Below are 19,389 nucleotides of genomic sequence, written 5' to 3'. Positions count from 1 at the left end.
GGGTTGCAGATGATAGCTAGGGTTGGAATCCTCCATCTGCCCCTGAAATTCACAGCAGGTGTAACACCTTGGTTACCCCAAGACAATTACGGTGAACTTTGAACCGTGCTTAACTCACTAACCGGGTTCTTTGGTTAAAAACGTGCTTCTAGGTGTTATTAGTAGGCTTAGGTAGAAAACCAATCAAAAGGAAATGATATATTTTATTTAAAACATAAAACTGTTCATGGGCCCATAAAAACGTTTACAAGTTATTTACGATACAAAATGGTCATTACAGTATAAAATTTACAACCCGTCGATCTAAGAAAAAATAGGGTAAACCCCTAGTTCCCCTGAGAACTCCTTGGCTCTGGTGGTCAAGCGGCCGCATATGTACACATCACCACCTAAGCTCTCCACTCAAGGCTGGGTGAGCTTTTCTTTCCCTTTACCTGCACCACATAGCACCCATGAGCCAAAGCCCAACAAGAAAACTCAATATTGCATATAAATATTATCAAATGATTATCATTATAATCATACAGAGCTTATGACCCTAAACAGATGAGTGAATATCACTTTGTGATTATGTTAACCATGAATGAGCTTATAGCTCTAATAAGATGAGTGATTTAACACTTGAGGTTCTGGTAAACCATAATGAGTGACTGACGAGTAAGTCACTACGTAAACCAAATGAGTGATTGATGAGTAAGTCACTAGCTTAAACAGATGAGTGGGTCACTACAGGGCTCGGCACCCATAGCCATGTGACTAAACAGTCACTGGGGCTCTCTGGCCCTGGCTCTAAATGACTAGCCTTTGGCTAGACAAGCGCTTTTAGTTTTCATCAAACTTGAGGTCGATCTGGCATTAATGCTCATTTGAGTCATTCAATGCAGATGTCGATTAGATCTAAAATCAGCTTGCGCTAAACACGCTAAGACCGTTCTTGACTTATGAGTCAATACCATGTGACCAGTGCTCAGTACTACTGCCGAACTTGACTAATGAGTCACAGCTTCACAGTAAATACTAACACCATTGCCAATTCTGACTATTCAGTCAATGCCATACACAAATGAGCAAGATTTTCTAAGCATTCGATATGCAATCAATGTCCACATTTAAACATTCAACATGCCTCAAGAATAACCATGCATGTCACATATGGGGTACAATTTTCTTACCTCTGGTTCGAGCGAGAATTAGTAAAAGAATGACCCTTGAGAACAATCTGTCTTTTAGTTCCTTAGCGGTCACCTAGTCATAACCAAATATGGAATTCCATCAATAAAATGAATAACTAAGGTTCCCGAACCAAGACCTAGCCTTCGGGACATCGAATCCCACTAAAACGGGTAGTAGGAACGATCCCGAGGCCTAAGGTTTGAGTTCCCATGATCAAAACACTTATTTGGCCACAAAAACCCTCAAGCGCCGTGACCCCATCACTCTGAGCCTCGGCCCCCAGCCAAGACAGAGGCGCCTGAAGCAAGTGCCGCGACCCTCCTTCCCCAGTGCTGCAGCCCCCAGACCCCTCAACTCCACCGCTGTAACGCCTTACTGCCTTAGAGCCGTTACTAAGTGAGTTTAAAATGTGCAAATTAATCGCTAATCGAGGTTTTAAGACAAAAGTGTAATTAAATCATAATCAGAGTCATAAACTTTGAAAAAAATAAACCATTTACTGAAAATTATAAAAGCGTTTAACATTTGGGATCCCAAATACTGTTTAGGAATATTTACAACTCAAAAATATAACCAGAGTCGACTAAACGACAAAATTTAAGTTTAGTACAATCATCTCCCAAAAGTACCCCTGGTCGTGGCAGCCAGGCAGACCAGACATGTATGCGCCGCTCATCACGCTCACCATACTTAAGGTTGGTCGACTTTCCCCTTGCCTTTACCTGCACCATAGAGCACCCGTGAGCCGAAGCCCAGTAAGAAAACCCTCACAAGTAGATAACATATGCATATCAATTACTTAACTTATAAATAAGCCATTATCAGGCTAACCACGTACGGCCATGCCGTCCCAGGCGCTTTCACTACAAGAAAAAATACTTTCAATAAGACCGAAAAAATATTATCAAATATATACCATAACACTTTTTGATGTGTTAAGGAAAGCAGTGTTATAGTAGGTCAGAACACTTTGCATAACACTTTTCCATAGTTATAGACATGTGTTGTGATATAGCCTACGATAACACTTTTGTTGTGTTATTTTAATAGTTAGATAAGTATTTCATTATGCTATTTATAAATAGATTATATAATACTTTTTTGTACTTATAAAGTAGTGTTATGATACACTTTATAATAACACACTTTCCGCATTATAGAAAATAGTTTGCATAACATAATTTTATGCTTATAAACCAGTGTTATTGTAAAACATACAATAACAAATTTTTTGTATTATTCTAATATTTGGATAAGCTTGAATTATTATTATATAAACATGTACATTATAATTATTTTTTATTTATTTAATTCAATCCCACTTCATTTGATATACTTAAGACACTCTTAACATTGTACAAATATATTTTTGAGTACCAATTATATGGTTCATAACACATATAACCAAATAACTTTGTCAAAATACATTTAAGATTATCTAAAAAACTATATAAAAGTCTTATGATATTCAACACTGCCTAATTAAAATAAATAAAATATTCTCACAACAGTGAACAAAATAGTCTTACACAGTTGCATATTCAAAAGTAAAAGTAGGAATTCATGATCTTCCAAATGTTAGCACACCAAAGCCTTCCAAATCAGATTTTCTTTTGCACTTCACTTGTTGAATCTAGTAAATAAAACATAAAAGAAAAACTAATAAGGTCATGAAATATCATATCATTCATAGTGAGAGACAAAGAATATGGCAGATATATGGAAACGGAAAGAAATCATCTTATTCATAATTACTACTAAGCTGAAAAGTATCACAATATATAAAGTGTGGTTATGAGGGAAATGTATAGATTTCATGATCAAAATCATAATAAAAGTGTCCAACTAAGATACAGGTAATAATCACGTCAAATTATATTCCCATTTATAAACGCAGAAAATAACAATCAGATCATAAGAATGAAATGTTAACAACAATACATCAAATATCCACGTATTTAGTTGTGCCTATCTAGAAGTTTAGACCAATTTGCTAAAGACAGTATACAAAATCCTAAATCCTAAACATTATAATAAACTGGCCGCCGGCCAGTACTATTTAACCAGAATAAATACTGATATAATTAGTTTTTATACTACAACTAGTGTATCTTAAGATATATACAAGTGTAAAAGCTGAAAAATTCGACCATTTAGCAAATCAAATTCATAAGATGACTGTTTAGCTATTAATAAAAAAAACATATATAACAAATATGGTGCACCTACTGAATAAAAGCGTGTGGTTAAACATACCTTGGCATCAAGCTGCATCTCTCCATTGTTATCTACAATAAGACATGCGCCATGTGCCTTCAACCACTCAATACATTCCTCTAATCCATCTGAATCTTTTTCATCATTGTCAGAAGCAACATTAGAGAAGCCCAGAACCTGAGCGATATAAGAAACAGGTAACACAGGCCAATAAGATCGAGATATGCAGCACACTGCCTTAAACCGCATCTTTTCAACATATAGATCTGCAAAAATTATCATATTGTTATATGAATAAGATCATTCTTTAATAATTATTTTTATTAAAATGGAGAGTGACTTAATCAAAACTCACCCATCAGGCAAGTGTTCAAATTTGGTGCTGTTTTGAAGAGCCTGAAGAACATAACATTGTTTCCAGAAGTGACAGCTGCCCGAACTGCAAGAGCGTGCCTTACTGCATTATCTCTTTTAGCTTCACTTGATAATCTGAACTCAATTTCACAACAAAGATTGAAGGTCAATACAAGTGTTTCAACACAGTACAAGGATGGTACATAGTGAACAAAATTTCCTCCAATCATAATTGACCTCGACATAGATGATACAAGATCTCTGTTGTTACTAGAGTGCAGGATAACACATAGTAAGTTGTATGCAGAAAACTCCATGAGGCATCCCTCAATTCCTTCAGCATAAAGGGATTGCAGCTGAGATTGACACTGAAATTGCATAAAAGAGTTCATTGAGAATGTAACTTGTGAAGATATGTGGTTACTTTATTTAAAATAAATAAATATCATTTGTACAAAAGGAGGTGCATGAAACAATATCCCAAATAATATCATAATTATAACCAATTCAATAAATATATATCATAATTACAACACAATTAAACTTGAATAGATGGATCATCAATGACAAGCAAAAATCACATCGAACATAATTTTTAACAGAAACGGAATAAGATAATACACAAGGAAAATTCTTGCTTACATAGGAAAAGATACCTGGAAATTTTCTCTTCAATTTGTTTCAATGTAATGACTAATAAGTACAATCTTAAAGTTGTGTAGCTGTTATGTAATGTGTACAAGAGAAAACGACATTCCTAGAAATGCAGAACCTGCTTACTTAGAAAAACCATCCAAACAAATAAAATACTTTCAAAAACTCATCCAAGCACTCCAAAAAGAGATTTTTGGTCTCTAGATAGTCTCATGCCAAATAGACTAGTAAAGACTAAAATTAAAAGACACAAATCAAAAAATCAAATCCGTTTTTTTTTTTCTTTTTTCACAGAGCCTAAAAGGTGTGTAAAAAATCAAATGCACCCAAAAACACCCATGAAAGGAGCTCTCTAACCCCATAATAGCTTTTTATTGCTACGAACTAAATCAGTAGCTTAGTTATAGCTGACAACTAAACAATCACAGTCAATCCATATAAAACTCAAAAGGCAACAAAGGTTCTCACGTGATCCTGTTTCTAGTGCAAGTAACTGGAAAGAAGATTGAGACCATAAATCCAAACGACATAATCAACACTGATATTTTATGCTTAAGAAATGCCCTGTGAAAAATAATAAAACAAAAGAAAACAAGAAACATGTACAGACTCACAAGTACAATAAAAATACCTTTTTGTCCCTTTCATTGGCATGTGCCCATCCAGAATATTTTAAAGTACTATGATTGACGGATGCTGGTTTTTCAACAAGTTTCTCCTCTAGTAGAGGCTCCCACCTACTTTTTGTTCGTCTACTTGGATTTCTCTGTAACTTATTTTCCAAAGAAACAGGAGTCAAAGTTTGTACAATGCTGCAATATAAAATATACTCATGGATCAGTTGAAAATACACTGGAATCCGAGACTGGATAAATAATAACTCTATATTAGATGTAAATTAACCCCACATTAACAACCCAAAATCTAACCAATAGGTTGTCTTATGCTTGTAAACGCTGCCATCAATATAGAACAGAACTAAACATAGAATGGATATCTATCTATTAAGGGGAAAAAAAAACATAAATGCCTTTAACGCTATACACATGTAAGACTAGATGAGAATGAGATCAATGTCCAAAAACATAACAAATTCCTTTCAACTTTACCAACAAACATCACTTAACTTGTTATGTTGACAGGAGTAGTTTTAATTACATAGGAATATATGATACAAGAGAGGTTTGAATGAATAAATCCACTCCAAAACAACAGGTCAAGCACATATATTATAACGAAAATTTATCACGACTTGTGTAGCCTCCCAAAAAGGCCCATATATAAACGGGGAGGAAGAGAGGAGTGAAAGTAGATATATAAATATAGAGAGAGAGAGAGAGAGAGAGATACCCTTGCTTTACACCCTTGCTGAGAGAAACATGTATTTTGGTGATTCAAGCTTATAGACAAAATAATGATGGCCACATACTAGTAGTATATACAGTAGAAGAAGCCAATACAACATGCCAACTCATATATACATATATTGCAAGGGAACAATACTTGAAAAAAAAAGTATTGGAGTATACTGTGGAATCAGTAATAGAAGAAATTGAAGAAACAACATGAAAGAAGAACTTCGAAAGATCATCAGAAACAACAGTGTAGTTTTTCAAATAAAAATGTAATTAGGGGAAAAAAATCCAGCTTGAACTTCTCATCTCCAAGTGTACTTTCTTTCACAATTTCAAAGATTAATACTAAACTCTCTCTTGAAACTTGCCCTTTTGCAAATAGAATTTACAGTGGTTTATGGGAATGAAGCAATTGAAAAATGAAAAGCAAAGCTTATTCAGTAACAACCAAATGTACTTTTCCTTGCATACTTTTTTATGATTAATATCAGGCTTTTTATTCCCCTTAGATTAGAAGGACACAATAAAAAAAGGAAACTCACTTTGGATAATTCCAATCACCTTTCTTCATTTCAATATCACTTCCTCCAAAATTCTTTGGTCCCTCAGCTTTCCACTTCAGGCAACAGATATTTCTAGCAAAATTGGTGAAATTGCATCTGCAGAACATCAAAAGGGAATCAACCTTGAGTTTAGGCAAAAACAAAAGTGAAAAAGGGACCTTAAGAAACAGAAAAATTGAAGAAACTGTAACTGTGGCACATCAAAAGGGCATCCATTCCAAGATTGAATTAAATATATACAAAAACTATAAATAGGATCATACTGTGTGAATTGTAAAACAGGGGTGAAAAAAAAAGTTGAAAGAATGTATAAAAGGGGTAGTTTAACTCAGCAGTATCCGTACTATAAACAGCCAAGACTTCTACAAACACTTTCTTATACTTAACTTTTAGCATTCAACATAATTTTCCATTATAAGGACATGCCTTATCATATTGATATAGTGGACATTTCAACTTTCAAAACCTAGTTGACTTCTGAGATAGATTAAAACCTATTTATAACATGACAACTGCCTGAATCCTTTTTGTAGTAACCCATGATTGATATTACTTTTTTTTTTTTTTTAAAAAAAGCTAGGATCCTGTAACAATTGCTATGCAGGTACCTAGGAGGGCCTCAAATCTCAAACCTTGTGGGAGCAAACCACATGCCCAACCATTTGCGCTACCCTCTTAGGTCCATTTGAGCTACCCTCTTAAGTTGATTGAAATAACGAATTAGTATTTAAAATATAATGTTACTCATTGACATTTCTGTAAAGCAAAAAAAAAATAAAAAATACTCTTCTCACCCCTTCTCATAAACAAATTTTCTCTAGAACCCTAAATTCAAAGTGAGATGATTGATTCAAAATATTATGGTCAAGGAATGGTATTTATTTATTTTTTACTGTATGCTACTATATGATTCTTACAAGTTATAAATGCATATAATATATGAACAATAAATCATTAAAGACAATGCTGCCCGAATCCCTAATTTGGGACAAAAAAACAAAATTGGAAATAAAACTTAAGAAAAGAAAAAAAATGGCCAAAAAGAAAGAGATCTCTGGGGCATAGAAGACAAAAAAGAGTTAGTTCATAGATATCAATATATTTTTATGAAAGTGGTGAGAAGAAGAAAGTGGAGAGGACACATAATGGAAAGAAGCAACAAGAAAGAAAGATAGGTGTGGGCAAAAGAGTAGATAGAAAATTGTACGAATGGGAACTTTTAGGGAAAATTTGCAGCAATGAAAGTAAAACTTACTTTAAAATTTGAATGAAAGTGTAATATCCTTCAACTTAATTATACTTAATCTAATATTCTCAACTTAATTTAGATGCTATAGGAAAAATAGGGGCAGTGTTTATAAAGAGAAGAAAATATGCAGTTGGACATTAGAATGCTTTGTTTGCTCCATTGTTTCTAAAAAATAAATCCAAGAAAAGGTGCTCACACTTGTTGAGTCGTTTTCACAAACTTGATACCTTATTGCTAACATAGATTAGTCTATGCAAATTGAGCAAAAAAAAGCAGAGTAAATATCATATGAATATATATCTTCCTCTTCAAAGAGTTTTACTAAAGCATGTTTAAAATACAAATTTATCTTGAATACTTTCTACTCAAGCATTCTGTAACCAAGAAAAGTTTCTTGATTTGTATTATTGCTTCATTAAAATTCCAATAACTAACATATATTTTACAGGATATGTCTAATAAAACAGGAAAAACGACATCTCTATATATCATTAGTAAAAAATAATGCATATAAACACATAAAATTCAAGCATGGTGATTGTAAACTACCATAAACAAAACCAATAAATACCCTGAACTATTAAAAAAGAAAGTAATCACTATAGATTACTTGGACAAAAGAAAGATGAAACAATTAAAAAATTATATATTATTAAAAACAGTCAACAATATTCATAAGAACTCATTAGCCTAAAAAATTATAGAGGTATGTTGACTTACAAAACCAGGGAATTTGCCGTTGAGAAACCAGATTGAGGGCACTAAACCATTCTTATTGAAACTTCATCTCCTATTGGAAACTGTTAAAGACAAACCAATTATATTATGTCATAATATAGAACAATATATTAAGTTACAGAATCAAAGAAAGAACCTTTAAACCATTTGGAAATTTGGGGAAAAGCACAAACTTTTAACACCAACAACTTGGGCCTTCGGAACCTGCTCAACAAAATAGATAGTTATTCTATAATTGTTACATTTCAGGATGGATGTGCTAAATACCTTTAAAATAAGAAGTTCACTAACTAGAAAAATAGGACAAGTATTAGTGACATCAATTTTAACCTAGTAAAATGCCAAATACAAGATATGTACAACAAGTATATATTATTCCCAAAAGCTAAAAGGGCAATCATTTCTGATTTTCTGGTCACTCGGTTATTACACAGAACAAGTATTGAGAATCAGTCTCATAAATGCCTTGCAACTAGCTGTGATTGGTCTCTGATTTTTAAAAAACAAACAAATACCAAACCATTACAACTCCTTAATTCATACTAAAGCTACAAATAAGAAAAGAGAATACAAAGCCAAGCCCAATAACTTTGCTCTCCAACAGTGTAGAAGCCAATAATAATGGACCTAATAAGAGACAATGCATACATACCACAACCACAAATATGGTACAAATAAAAATATATATAATAAGAGTTCTTTTAGCAGTACGCATGAAGTGCATTATTCTTAATATTGGGTATAAGAGAGTCAACTAATCCAAAACTAATCAAAGAATAGACTTAAGTATTATTTAATGATGACAACATTACTTATCTGCATTTCCCTAGACCCAAGTTCACAAGTCAAATAAATATCCATATTAAGAGGAAACACAATCCAAATGAGACCTTTAAGTTCAAATTCTATCAAAATCATAATGGGAAAACTTATATATACTCTAGACACACCTGTTATTGGTTCATGAATTCATTATGCATAAGTTGTATAATATTCACCTTTGAAAAATCTAGAACAACAATCTGAATATCAATCAATACAATGACAACTAATCAATATAAAATAGTTAACTAAAATTAAATATCAGCAAACCAATTACAAGAGTAATTTGTAGTGAATTTATAAATGAAATACTAAAATTACCAGCAACAAACTTTAGTTTAAATGGTAAAATATATCAGTCAAATTATCATTTAAACAAAAAAATATAATAAGTACATATATATGTGTATATACAGAGCCAAGAATAGAGGAAAGATATAAGTTTGAGAGTTGAGACTATGAAACAATAGCTACTGAACCTAGGAGTGAACTCAAATGTGTATATGTGATACTCAATGACGTGATAGAGTTCTAAAGGAATGAACTCTTATTTTGTTATTTCAAGCTTTGGTTCTATAGAGAGATGCATTAGTCAACATCTTCTTCTACCCTATTTCCTTTTTTTTTTTTATCTAAAATATGTAATAATTTTCTTCCTTCAACTTATTTATTATTATTACAAATGGACTGCATAGCAGCATTAGTACTATAGCCTCACGGATTCTCAATTTTTATAAATGTTAAGATAGTCGACTACTCACCTTTACATAACTAAATATAGACATATATATATATAGAATAGCATATATAAATTGGTTTTTAATTTTCATTATTTAGGCAATTTTTTCAAACACCTTGAGTGCATGAGAAATAAAATACTGACTACCCAGCCAAAAAAGTCTCAGAATTAAAAAAATCAATCATAAATGGATCTAGCAAAAAAAAAAGAAAAACAGTGGTAAATTAACTACATTCATAGAAGCTTAGTTTCATAAAATTGAAATCAAACTCTATAATAAAAACAAGACAGACCCCAAAAAGACATGAAAATAATGAAAATTAAAATTGAAATCAAACTACATTCATAGAAGCTTAGTTTCATAAAATTGAAATCAAACTCTATAATAAAAATAAGACAGACCCAGAAGGACAAGAAAAGAATGACAATTAAAAAATAACCATACATGGTTGAATTAGATAAACAAAGTTCATGATGGACTTCATAACCATACGCTAAAAACAAGATCTTTAAAAGCAATCCAAGGAATTTTTATATTGCGACTACTGAATCTCCTCTTATATAATCCAAAGCCAATCAATTAAAAAGAAAAAAAATACAGTGGAAATAAAGGAAGACATACCAAAAATCGGTGATATTGAAAAAGTTGAAGTAGTGGCCATAGAAGCAATTCTCATCTCTCTTAACAATTCAATATAAGGCCATTTGTACTATCAATTAATTATGCTCAAATTTGATGCTTTCAATTAATATTGGTTGAAATCATCTTTTTACTACCCCAAAACAATTAGAAACAAAAAGACTAAAATAAAAAAAGACACATCATATTGGGAAAAAGGAATTACCAGTAATCTCCACCTTCGTCCTAGACATTGTGAAAACTTGAAATCTCTTACCACCATAGTCGATAACCTCAGCCATAACCCAAGCTAAAATCGTGTCTTTATCCAAACCCAATTAGTTAGTGGCTACTATTTTAGAATCTGATTTTTAAATTAAAAACAACACTAGAATCTCTTGATATTCATTTCAAGCACAAATATTGTTACTTATTTTTCAAAGATAATATTAATAACAAAACCAAAAAATATGGGTTGGAAAGATCTCACCTCAATCCTCTTTTTCCATGCCAACGATTCCTAATATCCATGTGTTTATGTGTGTGTGAGTGAGTGTGTGTATGTATATATATAGAGAAAGATAGAGAAAGCGAGAGAGGTAAAGACTAAGATAATTACTAAAAAGGCTTGAATAGAGAAGTGTTTATTGAACTAGAGACTATTAAATGGATAGAAAATAGTAGGGCAAACAAATGGAGTTGGGCAGAGAAGATGAGAGGCGGACAGAGAGAGCAGGATGCATAGAGATATAGCCATGGATTCTTCTCTCAAAATTTAAATGCTAAAATATTACAAAGAGGAAAATCACATACATCCCCTTCATTGAGTCTGACATAGGCTCTCAATCTTTTAGCTGAATTAACAGCTTTCCTTAGCAGATTAAGACATCCACTTCCAACAGTCACCTCAATATCTTTCGTCGACAATGATCTACACATGTAACATTAGCCCACAAAAAAAAGTTAATCCTTTATATATTTATAATGTTAAACCATGAAAATGCTCCCAAGATAACTAGTAAAAGCCCACGAAAGTGTGCTTGTGTTGGTGTTTAGCTCAAACAAACAACCACACAAGATGAAGAAAACAAATTTCACAGTTGGCTGACTCAGTTTCACACACACTTGTATGTATATACAAACATTGACCAAATATATGGAAAATTGAGACTAAGTATGAATAAAGTTGAGATTTTGTCTTGCATTTTCTCGGCAACCAAAAAACAGAGAAAGAAAGAGATAATTTACTTGAGAACATCGTAACGGTCACGAGCGAAGCTGAGACAGGGGTCTTTCAAAAGGTTCATATTCTTGTGAAGACTGTCAACCTCATCTTCGGCAAGGGTTTCACTGAAGTAACCCTTGGTGGTCAATCGGTCAACAAAGGCCGTCCATTCGGGCAAGGGGTGACGAGAGTCTTCGGCGTCGTCTAAGGCGGTGACAGTATCAACGACAGCGGAGGAACAGTAGCTACTACTGGTGGGGAAGCGCAAGGATTGGGATTGGGATTGGGATTGTGAAGGAATAAAGGGTTTTGTCGAGTAGATAATGGAAGGGTATAGCAGGGATGGAGCTTTGTGTGAAAAAATAATTAGTCTGAAAATAAATATAAGTGGCGGGCTTCCAAAATAAATTATCACTCTTTTTTCTATTACTTTGCCACATATAATACTTATTTATTAGTATTATATTCATATGTTATGAAAATGGGTATTTGGTGTAGTGTTTACCAGGCCTTGGGTTCGCGGTCCACATCATAAGGATATCTCAGGTATCCTTTAGGGTTTCACCCTGGCAACTCGTACTCCGCGTGCTAAATGTCATTCCTGGTCGTCGCCGTTCCTGGCCGTCGCCGTTCATTCATTTATATGTACACATGATATAACTAAATAGATACTTAAACACATATAAATTCAATCAAAGGGCTACGCCCTGCAACACAGTCATATAGGGCCGAGCCCTACAACTCAATCATATAGGGTCGTGCCCTGCAACTCAAGCTCTATCGGAACAATAGTTTTCTTACCTGTGTCCCGAGCTTTCCAAGCGCCGATGTCCCCAGCACAGTCCCCTAGTCCGAGCCTCGCAAAAACCCTAGTCACAACGCACCAACAATATCCATCCTTCATGTTCTAATCCATTAAATAGCTTTGGGTCATAATTCTAGTCTCCAGGACATTGAATTCTATCAATCCGGGTAATAAAATCCATCCCGAACCTTAACTATTGAATTCCCGAGCCTAAAACCTCTTAAAAGCCCAAAAATGCACTAAGCGCCGCGGCTATAAGAACTCATGCCGCGGCCCCCAACTCAACCTGAGGCCCTGCCTCATTTCAGCCTACACACGCCGCGGCCCTTCCTGAAGGGTGTCGCGGCGCACCTCCATTTCCAAACGCCTCTATGTTCTAAGGGGCCGTGGCTCAGCAAGAGCAGCGCCGCGGCTCGACCGCTCGAGCCCAGAAAAACTCACCATTTTTACCACGAAAACCTGTCCAATTAACCCCAAAATCAAACCAACAATCCAAACCATTAATCTCAGAAGCTCTACTATGTTTTCAGTAACAAAACCTAACAAAGAACTAGCTCAAAACCTCATCCAATCTCAAGAGTGATCTTTCACCCAACACACATGCAATACTCCAGAATTTGAGCTTAAAAACCAGTATAATTCACTAAGATTAAAGCTTACCTTGAGCTGAGTTGAGTCTCTGAATTAGGTCCTTAAGCTTCAAGCTCCTAGCTCCCAAGATTCCCAGCCCAATTCCTTAGTTTTGATTAGTTTCCACCACAATTTCCCTTGCTAAGACTTAGAGAAAATAAAGAGAGAGAAGAGTGTCTATTGGTCGGTTTCTACAAATTTCTGAGTACTCCTTTGGTTTTTTGTTTTATTTACTTAGCCTCTAAGGTCACCTCAAGGCTCGGGGTACCAAAAACGTCCCCGAGGGAAAAATGGTAAATTTCCCCAATATTACCTCCTAAACATTCTAACCTCAAATATATCTCCAAATATTTATTTCCATAACCTGATAACCCCATAAAATTTCTAATACCCGAAATACCCCTCGACTCACCCCAAGTCAGATTTTCGATCCCGTTGTGACTTTCTAGCTAACCGCTCCCTAGGACTGTCTTGGATCGTGCAAAACAGATATATCACAATTATTCACATTTATGCTCTCTGCGAGCTAAAATTACAATCATGCCCCTAATAACCAGATGGGGCCCACATGCATATTTAATTCACCTAAACATGCATCACTAATCACATATTCACACAAGTTCACATATTATAACAGTAAATCACTTTTTGCCCTCCAAGAACGCTAATCAAGACCCTAAGCCTTATTAGCGAATTTGGGTCATTACAACTATCCCCTCCTTACAGAAATTTCATCCTCGAAATTACCTGAACAACTCGGGATACCACTCCTGCATCTCTGATTCAAGTTCCCACGTCGCCTCCTCGACCTTGCTGTTCCTCCACAACACTTTCACCAAAGTGATGTTCTTGCTCCGCAAGACTTTGTCCTTCTAGTTAAGAATCTGAACCGGCCTCTCTTCATATGACAAATCCTGGTCCAACTCCAAATTCTCATAACTCAATATATGCGTTGGATCAGACACATACTTCCGGAGCATGGACACGTGAAACACATCATGAACCCCTGATGAGACTGGAGGCATCGCCAACCTGTAAGCTACCTCTCCAATCTGCTCCAGAATCACAAAGGGGCCAACAAACCTAGGGCTCAGCTTGCCCCGAACACCAAATCGTTCACTCCCCTCAAAGGTGAAACCCTAAGGAACACATGGTCACCAACCTGAAATTCCACGCTCTTGCGTTTCAAGTCTGAGTAACTCTTCTGGCGACTCTGGGAGGCGAGCATTCTAGCTCTAATCTTCTCAATTGCCTCATTTGTCCTCTGAACCATTTCAGGACCTAAGTACCTCTTTTCACCCGTCTCATCCCAATGGATAGGTGATATGCACTTCCTCCCATAAAGCATCTCATACGGAGCCACTCTGATAGTCGCCTGATTACTGTTGTTGTACGAGAACTCAATCAAAGGGAGATATTTACTCCAAGATCCCCCAAAATCTAGCACACAGGCTTGCAACATGTCCTCCAATATCTGAATCGTCCTCTTAGACTGTCCATCTGTCTGAGGATGATAAGCGGTACTAAACCGTAATTGCGTGCCCATAGCCTTCTGCAGACTCTCCCAAAACTTGGAGGTGAAGATGGGGTCCCTATTGGATACTATCGACCTCGAAGCCCCATGAAGTTGAAAAATTTCCTTCACATATAGCTCGGCATACTGTTCCACAGTGTAAGTCATCCTGACAGGTAAAAAGTGGGCCGACTTGGTATACCTATCCACAATCACCCACATCGAATCATGCTGTCCCATGGTCTTCAGCAAATCAACCATGAAGTCCATGGTGATATCTTCCCACTTCCACTCTGGAATCCCTAGAGGTTGCAGCAACCCTACTGGCCTCTGATGTTCAGCCTTGACCTACTGACAAGTTAAGCACTTGGACACATAATCCACCACATCCCTCTTCATGCCCGACCACCAATACAAGGCTCTCAGATCTTGGTACATCTTCTTCGTACCTGGATGTAAGGAATAGGGAGTGCTATGCAATTCATCTAAGATCTCTCGCCAGATATCGAAATCCATCGGAACACAGATCCGACCCTTGTACCTTAGTAACCCCATCTCTGAGATAGAGAAGTCCTTAGCCGCTCCGACTAAGACATTCTCCCTATGACCCTTCAACTGGAAATCATTCTCCTGCGCTTCCTTGATCCTCTCAAGGAGCATAAACTGAAGAGTGATGTTGGCTAACTGACCAACCACCAACTCTATACCCGCTCTAGTCATCTCCTCAGCTAGTTTATCGGATATCTGTCTCGAACTGAACAGCTGTCCTGGGCCTTTCCGACTCAATGCATCAACCACTACATTAGCCTTCCCAGGATGGTATAGGATATCACAGTCATAATCCTTAACCAACTCCAGCCACCATCTCTGGCGCATATTTAGATCCTTCTGAGTAAAGAAGTACTTCAAACTTTTATGGTCGGTGTATATCTCGTACTTCTCACCATACAGATAATGTCTCCAAATCTTAAGTGCGAATACCACTGCTGCCAATTCTAGATCATGCGTGGGATATCTCTGCTCATACTCCTTTAACTGTCTTGATGCGTAGGCTATCACCTTACCAGCTTGCATCAACACACACCCTAAACCCTGTCTGGAAGCATCACAATAAACCACAAACTTCTCATTTTCCGTCGACAAATACAACACTGGCGCGGCGATCAGTCGCTGCTTCAACTCTTTGAAACTGTTCTCACATCTGTCTGTCCAAATGTACTCGTCTTCTTCTTTGTCAATTCTGTCAATGGCGTAGCTATCCTGGAGAACCCCTCAACAAATCGCCGATAATACCCTGCCAATCCCAGAAAACTCCTCACTTCAGGAACACTGCTCGGTCTAGGCCAGTCTGTCACTGCCTCAATCTTACTTGGGTCAACCAGAATCCCCTCCTTACTAACGACACGGCCCAGAAATGTAACTTGCGGTAACCAGAACTCACACTTACTGAACTTAGTATATAACCTATGCTCCCTCAACCGCTGCAACACCAAACGTAGATGTTGCTCATGCTCTGTCTCTGACTGAGAGTACACCAGAATGTCGTCGATGAACACAATCATGAACTTGTCTAAATAGTCCTTGAAAACCCTATTCATCATGTCCATAAAAGCTGCTGGGGCATTGGTTAATCCAAAGGACATAACCAGGAATTCGTAGTGTCCATACCTCGTCCGGAAAGCGGTCTTTGGTATGTCATCTTCTCTAATCCTTAACTGATGGTAACCTGATTGGAGATCAATTTTGGAAAACATTATCCTTCCCTGTAGCTGGTCAAACAAATCATCGATCCTAGGCAGTGAATACTTATTCTTAATTGTCAACTTGTTTAGCTCCCTGTAGTCAATGCACATCCTAAGAGATCCATCCTTCTTCTTTACAAACAACACTGGAGCACCCCGTGGCGAGAAACTCGGTCTGATGAACCTCAAATCTAGTAACTCCTACAACTGAATCTTCAACTCCTTCAACTCTGCCGGAGCCATTCTGTAAGGTGTCCTAGATACTGGCTCTGCCCCTGGTACCAACTCTATAAAAAAATCAATCTCCAGCTGTGGCGGCAGCCCTGGTAGATCTGCTGGAAATAAATCTGGGAACTCACATACCAATCTGGTCTCCCCCGGTCCAACCGACACAACCCTAGAGGCATCCACAACATTCTCTAGGAATCATATGCAACCTACCTGCATTAGGTCTCTAGCCTTCAGTGCTGAAATCATAGGTACTCATAGTCCACTAGTTGTTCCCACAAATACAAATGGTACCTCTCCTTCTGGTTCAAAAGTCACCATCCTGCGCTTGCAGTCAATAGTCGCCCCATACTTCGATAGCCAATCCATCCCTAGGATCATATCAAAGTCATCCATCACTAGTTCAATCAGATCAATAGACAACTCTCTACCATCTATCTCTACTAGTAAAGCTCTAACCCATTTCCTAGAGACTACCAGCTCCCCAGTCAGCAACAAAGTCCGAAAACCCCTAGCATACAAAGCACTAGGTCTACACAGCTGATCTATCACTCTAGCGGATACAAATGAATGGGTAGCTCCCGAATCAATCAACACAGTATAAGAAGAACCAACACTAGGAATCTGACCTGTCACAACCGAAGGGCTAGCCTCTGCCTCAGTCTGAGTCAAAGTGAACACTCTGGCAGGAGCGAGACTGTCGCCTTGCTTCGGCTCCTCCTTCCTGACTTGTGGGCAGTCCTTCTTCAGATGATTGGCACTCCCACAGACAAAGCAGGCCCTAATCCTGCACTCACCATGATGTCATCGTCTCCACCGGGGACACACTAGAAAACTCCTCCAGTTGTCACTACCGCCCTGACGTCTACTAGAAGCACCCCATGCCCTCTCATCCGAGCTAGGAGGAATAAAAGAATCTGAGGCCTTTCTCTTATGCTCGCTGGAGCCACTACCTCGAATGGATCCAATAAAAGGAGGCACCATCCTCTTGGCATTGCGCTTAACAACGATCTCTCTCCAAATCTGGTCCTCGACCCCCTCAGCTGTAAGGGCCTTGTCTACAACCTGAGCATAGGTAGTAGTCTTTGGGTCTAAGGTGATCTTTACATCACGGGCGATCATAACATTCAACCCCCGTACAAATCTATCTCTTCTTGCAGATCTGGCGCAAACTTCGCCAATCGGTCAAATTTCAGAGCATACTCTGTCACGGTCAACCGATTCTGAGTTAGGTTGATAAACTCGTCAACCTTCGCAGCTCGGACTGCAACACTGTAATATTTCTCATTAAAGATATTCCTGAACTCTTCCCAAGTCATCATTGTTACATTCCTCCTCTGAACTACTACATCTCACCAGATGCGGGCATCCTCTCTGAACATGTAGCTTGCACAAGCTACCCCCTCATTCCCCTCAACCCTCATAAAATCTATAACAGAGGAGATCATGTTCATCCACTGCTCTACCCGCAGTGGGTCCTGTCCACCCTCAAAGGTGGGAGGATGCTGCTTTCTGAACCTTTCATATAAAGGTTCCCACCTGTTCTCCACAACAGGTTGAACCGGCACTGGCGCCACGACCTGCTGAATTGGCAACCCAGTGACTTGTGGAGGGGCCTGTTGCCTCAACTATCGAAGTTCCTCCTCTGTTCGTTGCAATCTTGCTTCCATTTCAGCAAACATCTGTTGCCAATTCTGTGGGGCAGGTAGAGGGTCTTGACCCTGGTTATCATCCTTGGCCCTACTACCGCAGAGTCTCGATGATTCTCGAGGCATCTCAGAAAATATGCTTGCAATCAACGACGCCGCTCATCAAGCATGATAACAACATCCAAAACCACCTCCCAATCACATCAGTCACCCATAAACAAGAATCCACATAACACACAGATAACATATAACACACAACGGGCCATGCCCTGACATCATGCATATGTTAACTCATTCATCATGCTTTATATGGAATAAACAGGCCAACAGGGCATTTAAGCACATATTCAGACATACAATTCAATTATTACCAACCAACCTTGAGTCGAGCTTGTCACTGACAGTGAGCGTACATGCTCGGTCATTCTCCAGAAAGCATAAACCTTGGCTCGCTCTGATACCAAGTTGTAACGCCCTACTTCCTTAGAGTCGTTACTAAGTGAGTTTAAAATGTGAAAATTACTCGCTAATCGAGGTTTTAAGACAAAAGTGTAATTAAATCATAATCAAAGTCATAAACTTTGAAGAAAAAAAAACCATTTACTGAAAATTATAAAGCGTTTAACATTTGGGATCCCAAATACTATTTATAAATATTTACAACTCAAAAACATAACCAGAGTTGACTAAACGAAAAAATTTAAGTTTAGTACAATCATCTCCCAAAAGTACCCCTGGCCGTGGCAGCCGGGCAGACCAGACATGTACGCGCCTCTCATCACGCTCACAATACTCAAGGTTGGTCGACTTTCCCCTTGCCTTTACTTGCACCAAAGAGCACCCGTGAGCCGAAGCCCAGCAAGAAAACCCTCACAAGAAGATAACATATGCATATCAATTACTTAACTTATAAATAAGTCGTTATCAGGCTAACCACATACGGCCATGCCGTCCCAGGCGCTTTACCAGGCCCTGGGTTCGCGGTCCACACCGTAAGGATATCCCAGGTATCCTTTAGGGTCTTGCCCTGGAACCTCGCACTCCACATGCTAAACGCTGCTCCCAACCCCTTGCCATTCTCACCCTTCGCCGTTCCCGGTCCTCGCCGTTCCCG

The 19,389-nt window shown here is 37.6% G+C and overlaps 1 protein-coding gene across 9 annotated transcripts; it reads right to left on the bottom strand.

Moving 5' to 3' along the window:
• Nucleotides 1-1,650: 1,650 nt before the first annotated feature.
• On the bottom strand, nucleotides 1,651-12,085 carry LOC133782685 (SAC3 family protein A-like). 9 transcript variants are annotated; one of them, XR_009870655.1, is made up of 12 exons: nucleotides 11,732-12,085; nucleotides 10,710-11,414; nucleotides 8,440-8,507; nucleotides 8,286-8,365; nucleotides 6,296-6,412; nucleotides 5,030-5,210; nucleotides 3,982-4,112; nucleotides 3,746-3,879; nucleotides 3,430-3,656; nucleotides 2,703-2,806; nucleotides 1,978-2,036; nucleotides 1,651-1,895 (listed from the first exon to the last, which is right to left on the bottom strand). XR_009870655.1 is itself a non-coding variant. In XM_062222034.1 (11 exons), exons 5-10 carry the CDS (start codon nucleotides 6,322-6,324, stop codon nucleotides 2,735-2,737), a joined length of 774 nt encoding a protein of 257 aa, XP_062078018.1. In that variant the 5' UTR covers nucleotides 6,325-6,412; nucleotides 8,286-8,365; nucleotides 8,440-8,507; nucleotides 10,710-11,414; nucleotides 11,732-12,085; the 3' UTR covers nucleotides 1,651-1,895; nucleotides 2,703-2,734. The 9 variants fall into 9 exon arrangements, 6 of the variants coding, with proteins under 6 accessions (XP_062078018.1, XP_062078020.1, XP_062078019.1 ...); XR_009870657.1 differs by having other exon boundaries at nucleotides 2,005-2,036; XR_009870656.1 differs by having other exon boundaries at nucleotides 2,012-2,036.
• Nucleotides 12,086-19,389: the final 7,304 nt, after the last annotated feature.

Source organism: Humulus lupulus, chromosome 6, assembly GCF_963169125.1.
Source record: "Humulus lupulus chromosome 6, drHumLupu1.1, whole genome shotgun sequence".
NCBI lineage: Eukaryota > Viridiplantae > Streptophyta > Magnoliopsida > Rosales > Cannabaceae > Humulus > Humulus lupulus.
This window is presented reverse-complemented; position numbering and strand designations above follow the sequence as displayed.

Excerpts from the sequence above, each read along its gene's own strand:
- LOC133782685 (XM_062222034.1), bottom strand. The coding sequence starts at position 6,324 with ATGAAGAAAGGTGATTGGAATTATCCAAA. Across the intron at positions 5,211-6,295 it reads GGTGATTGGAATTATCCAAA|CATTGTACAAACTTTGACTC; the intron begins GTGAGTTTCCTT and ends TTTATATTGCAG. Across the intron at positions 4,113-5,029 it reads CCAATGAAAGGGACAAAAAG|TGTCAATCTCAGCTGCAATC; the intron begins GTATTTTTATTG and ends ATGCAATTTCAG.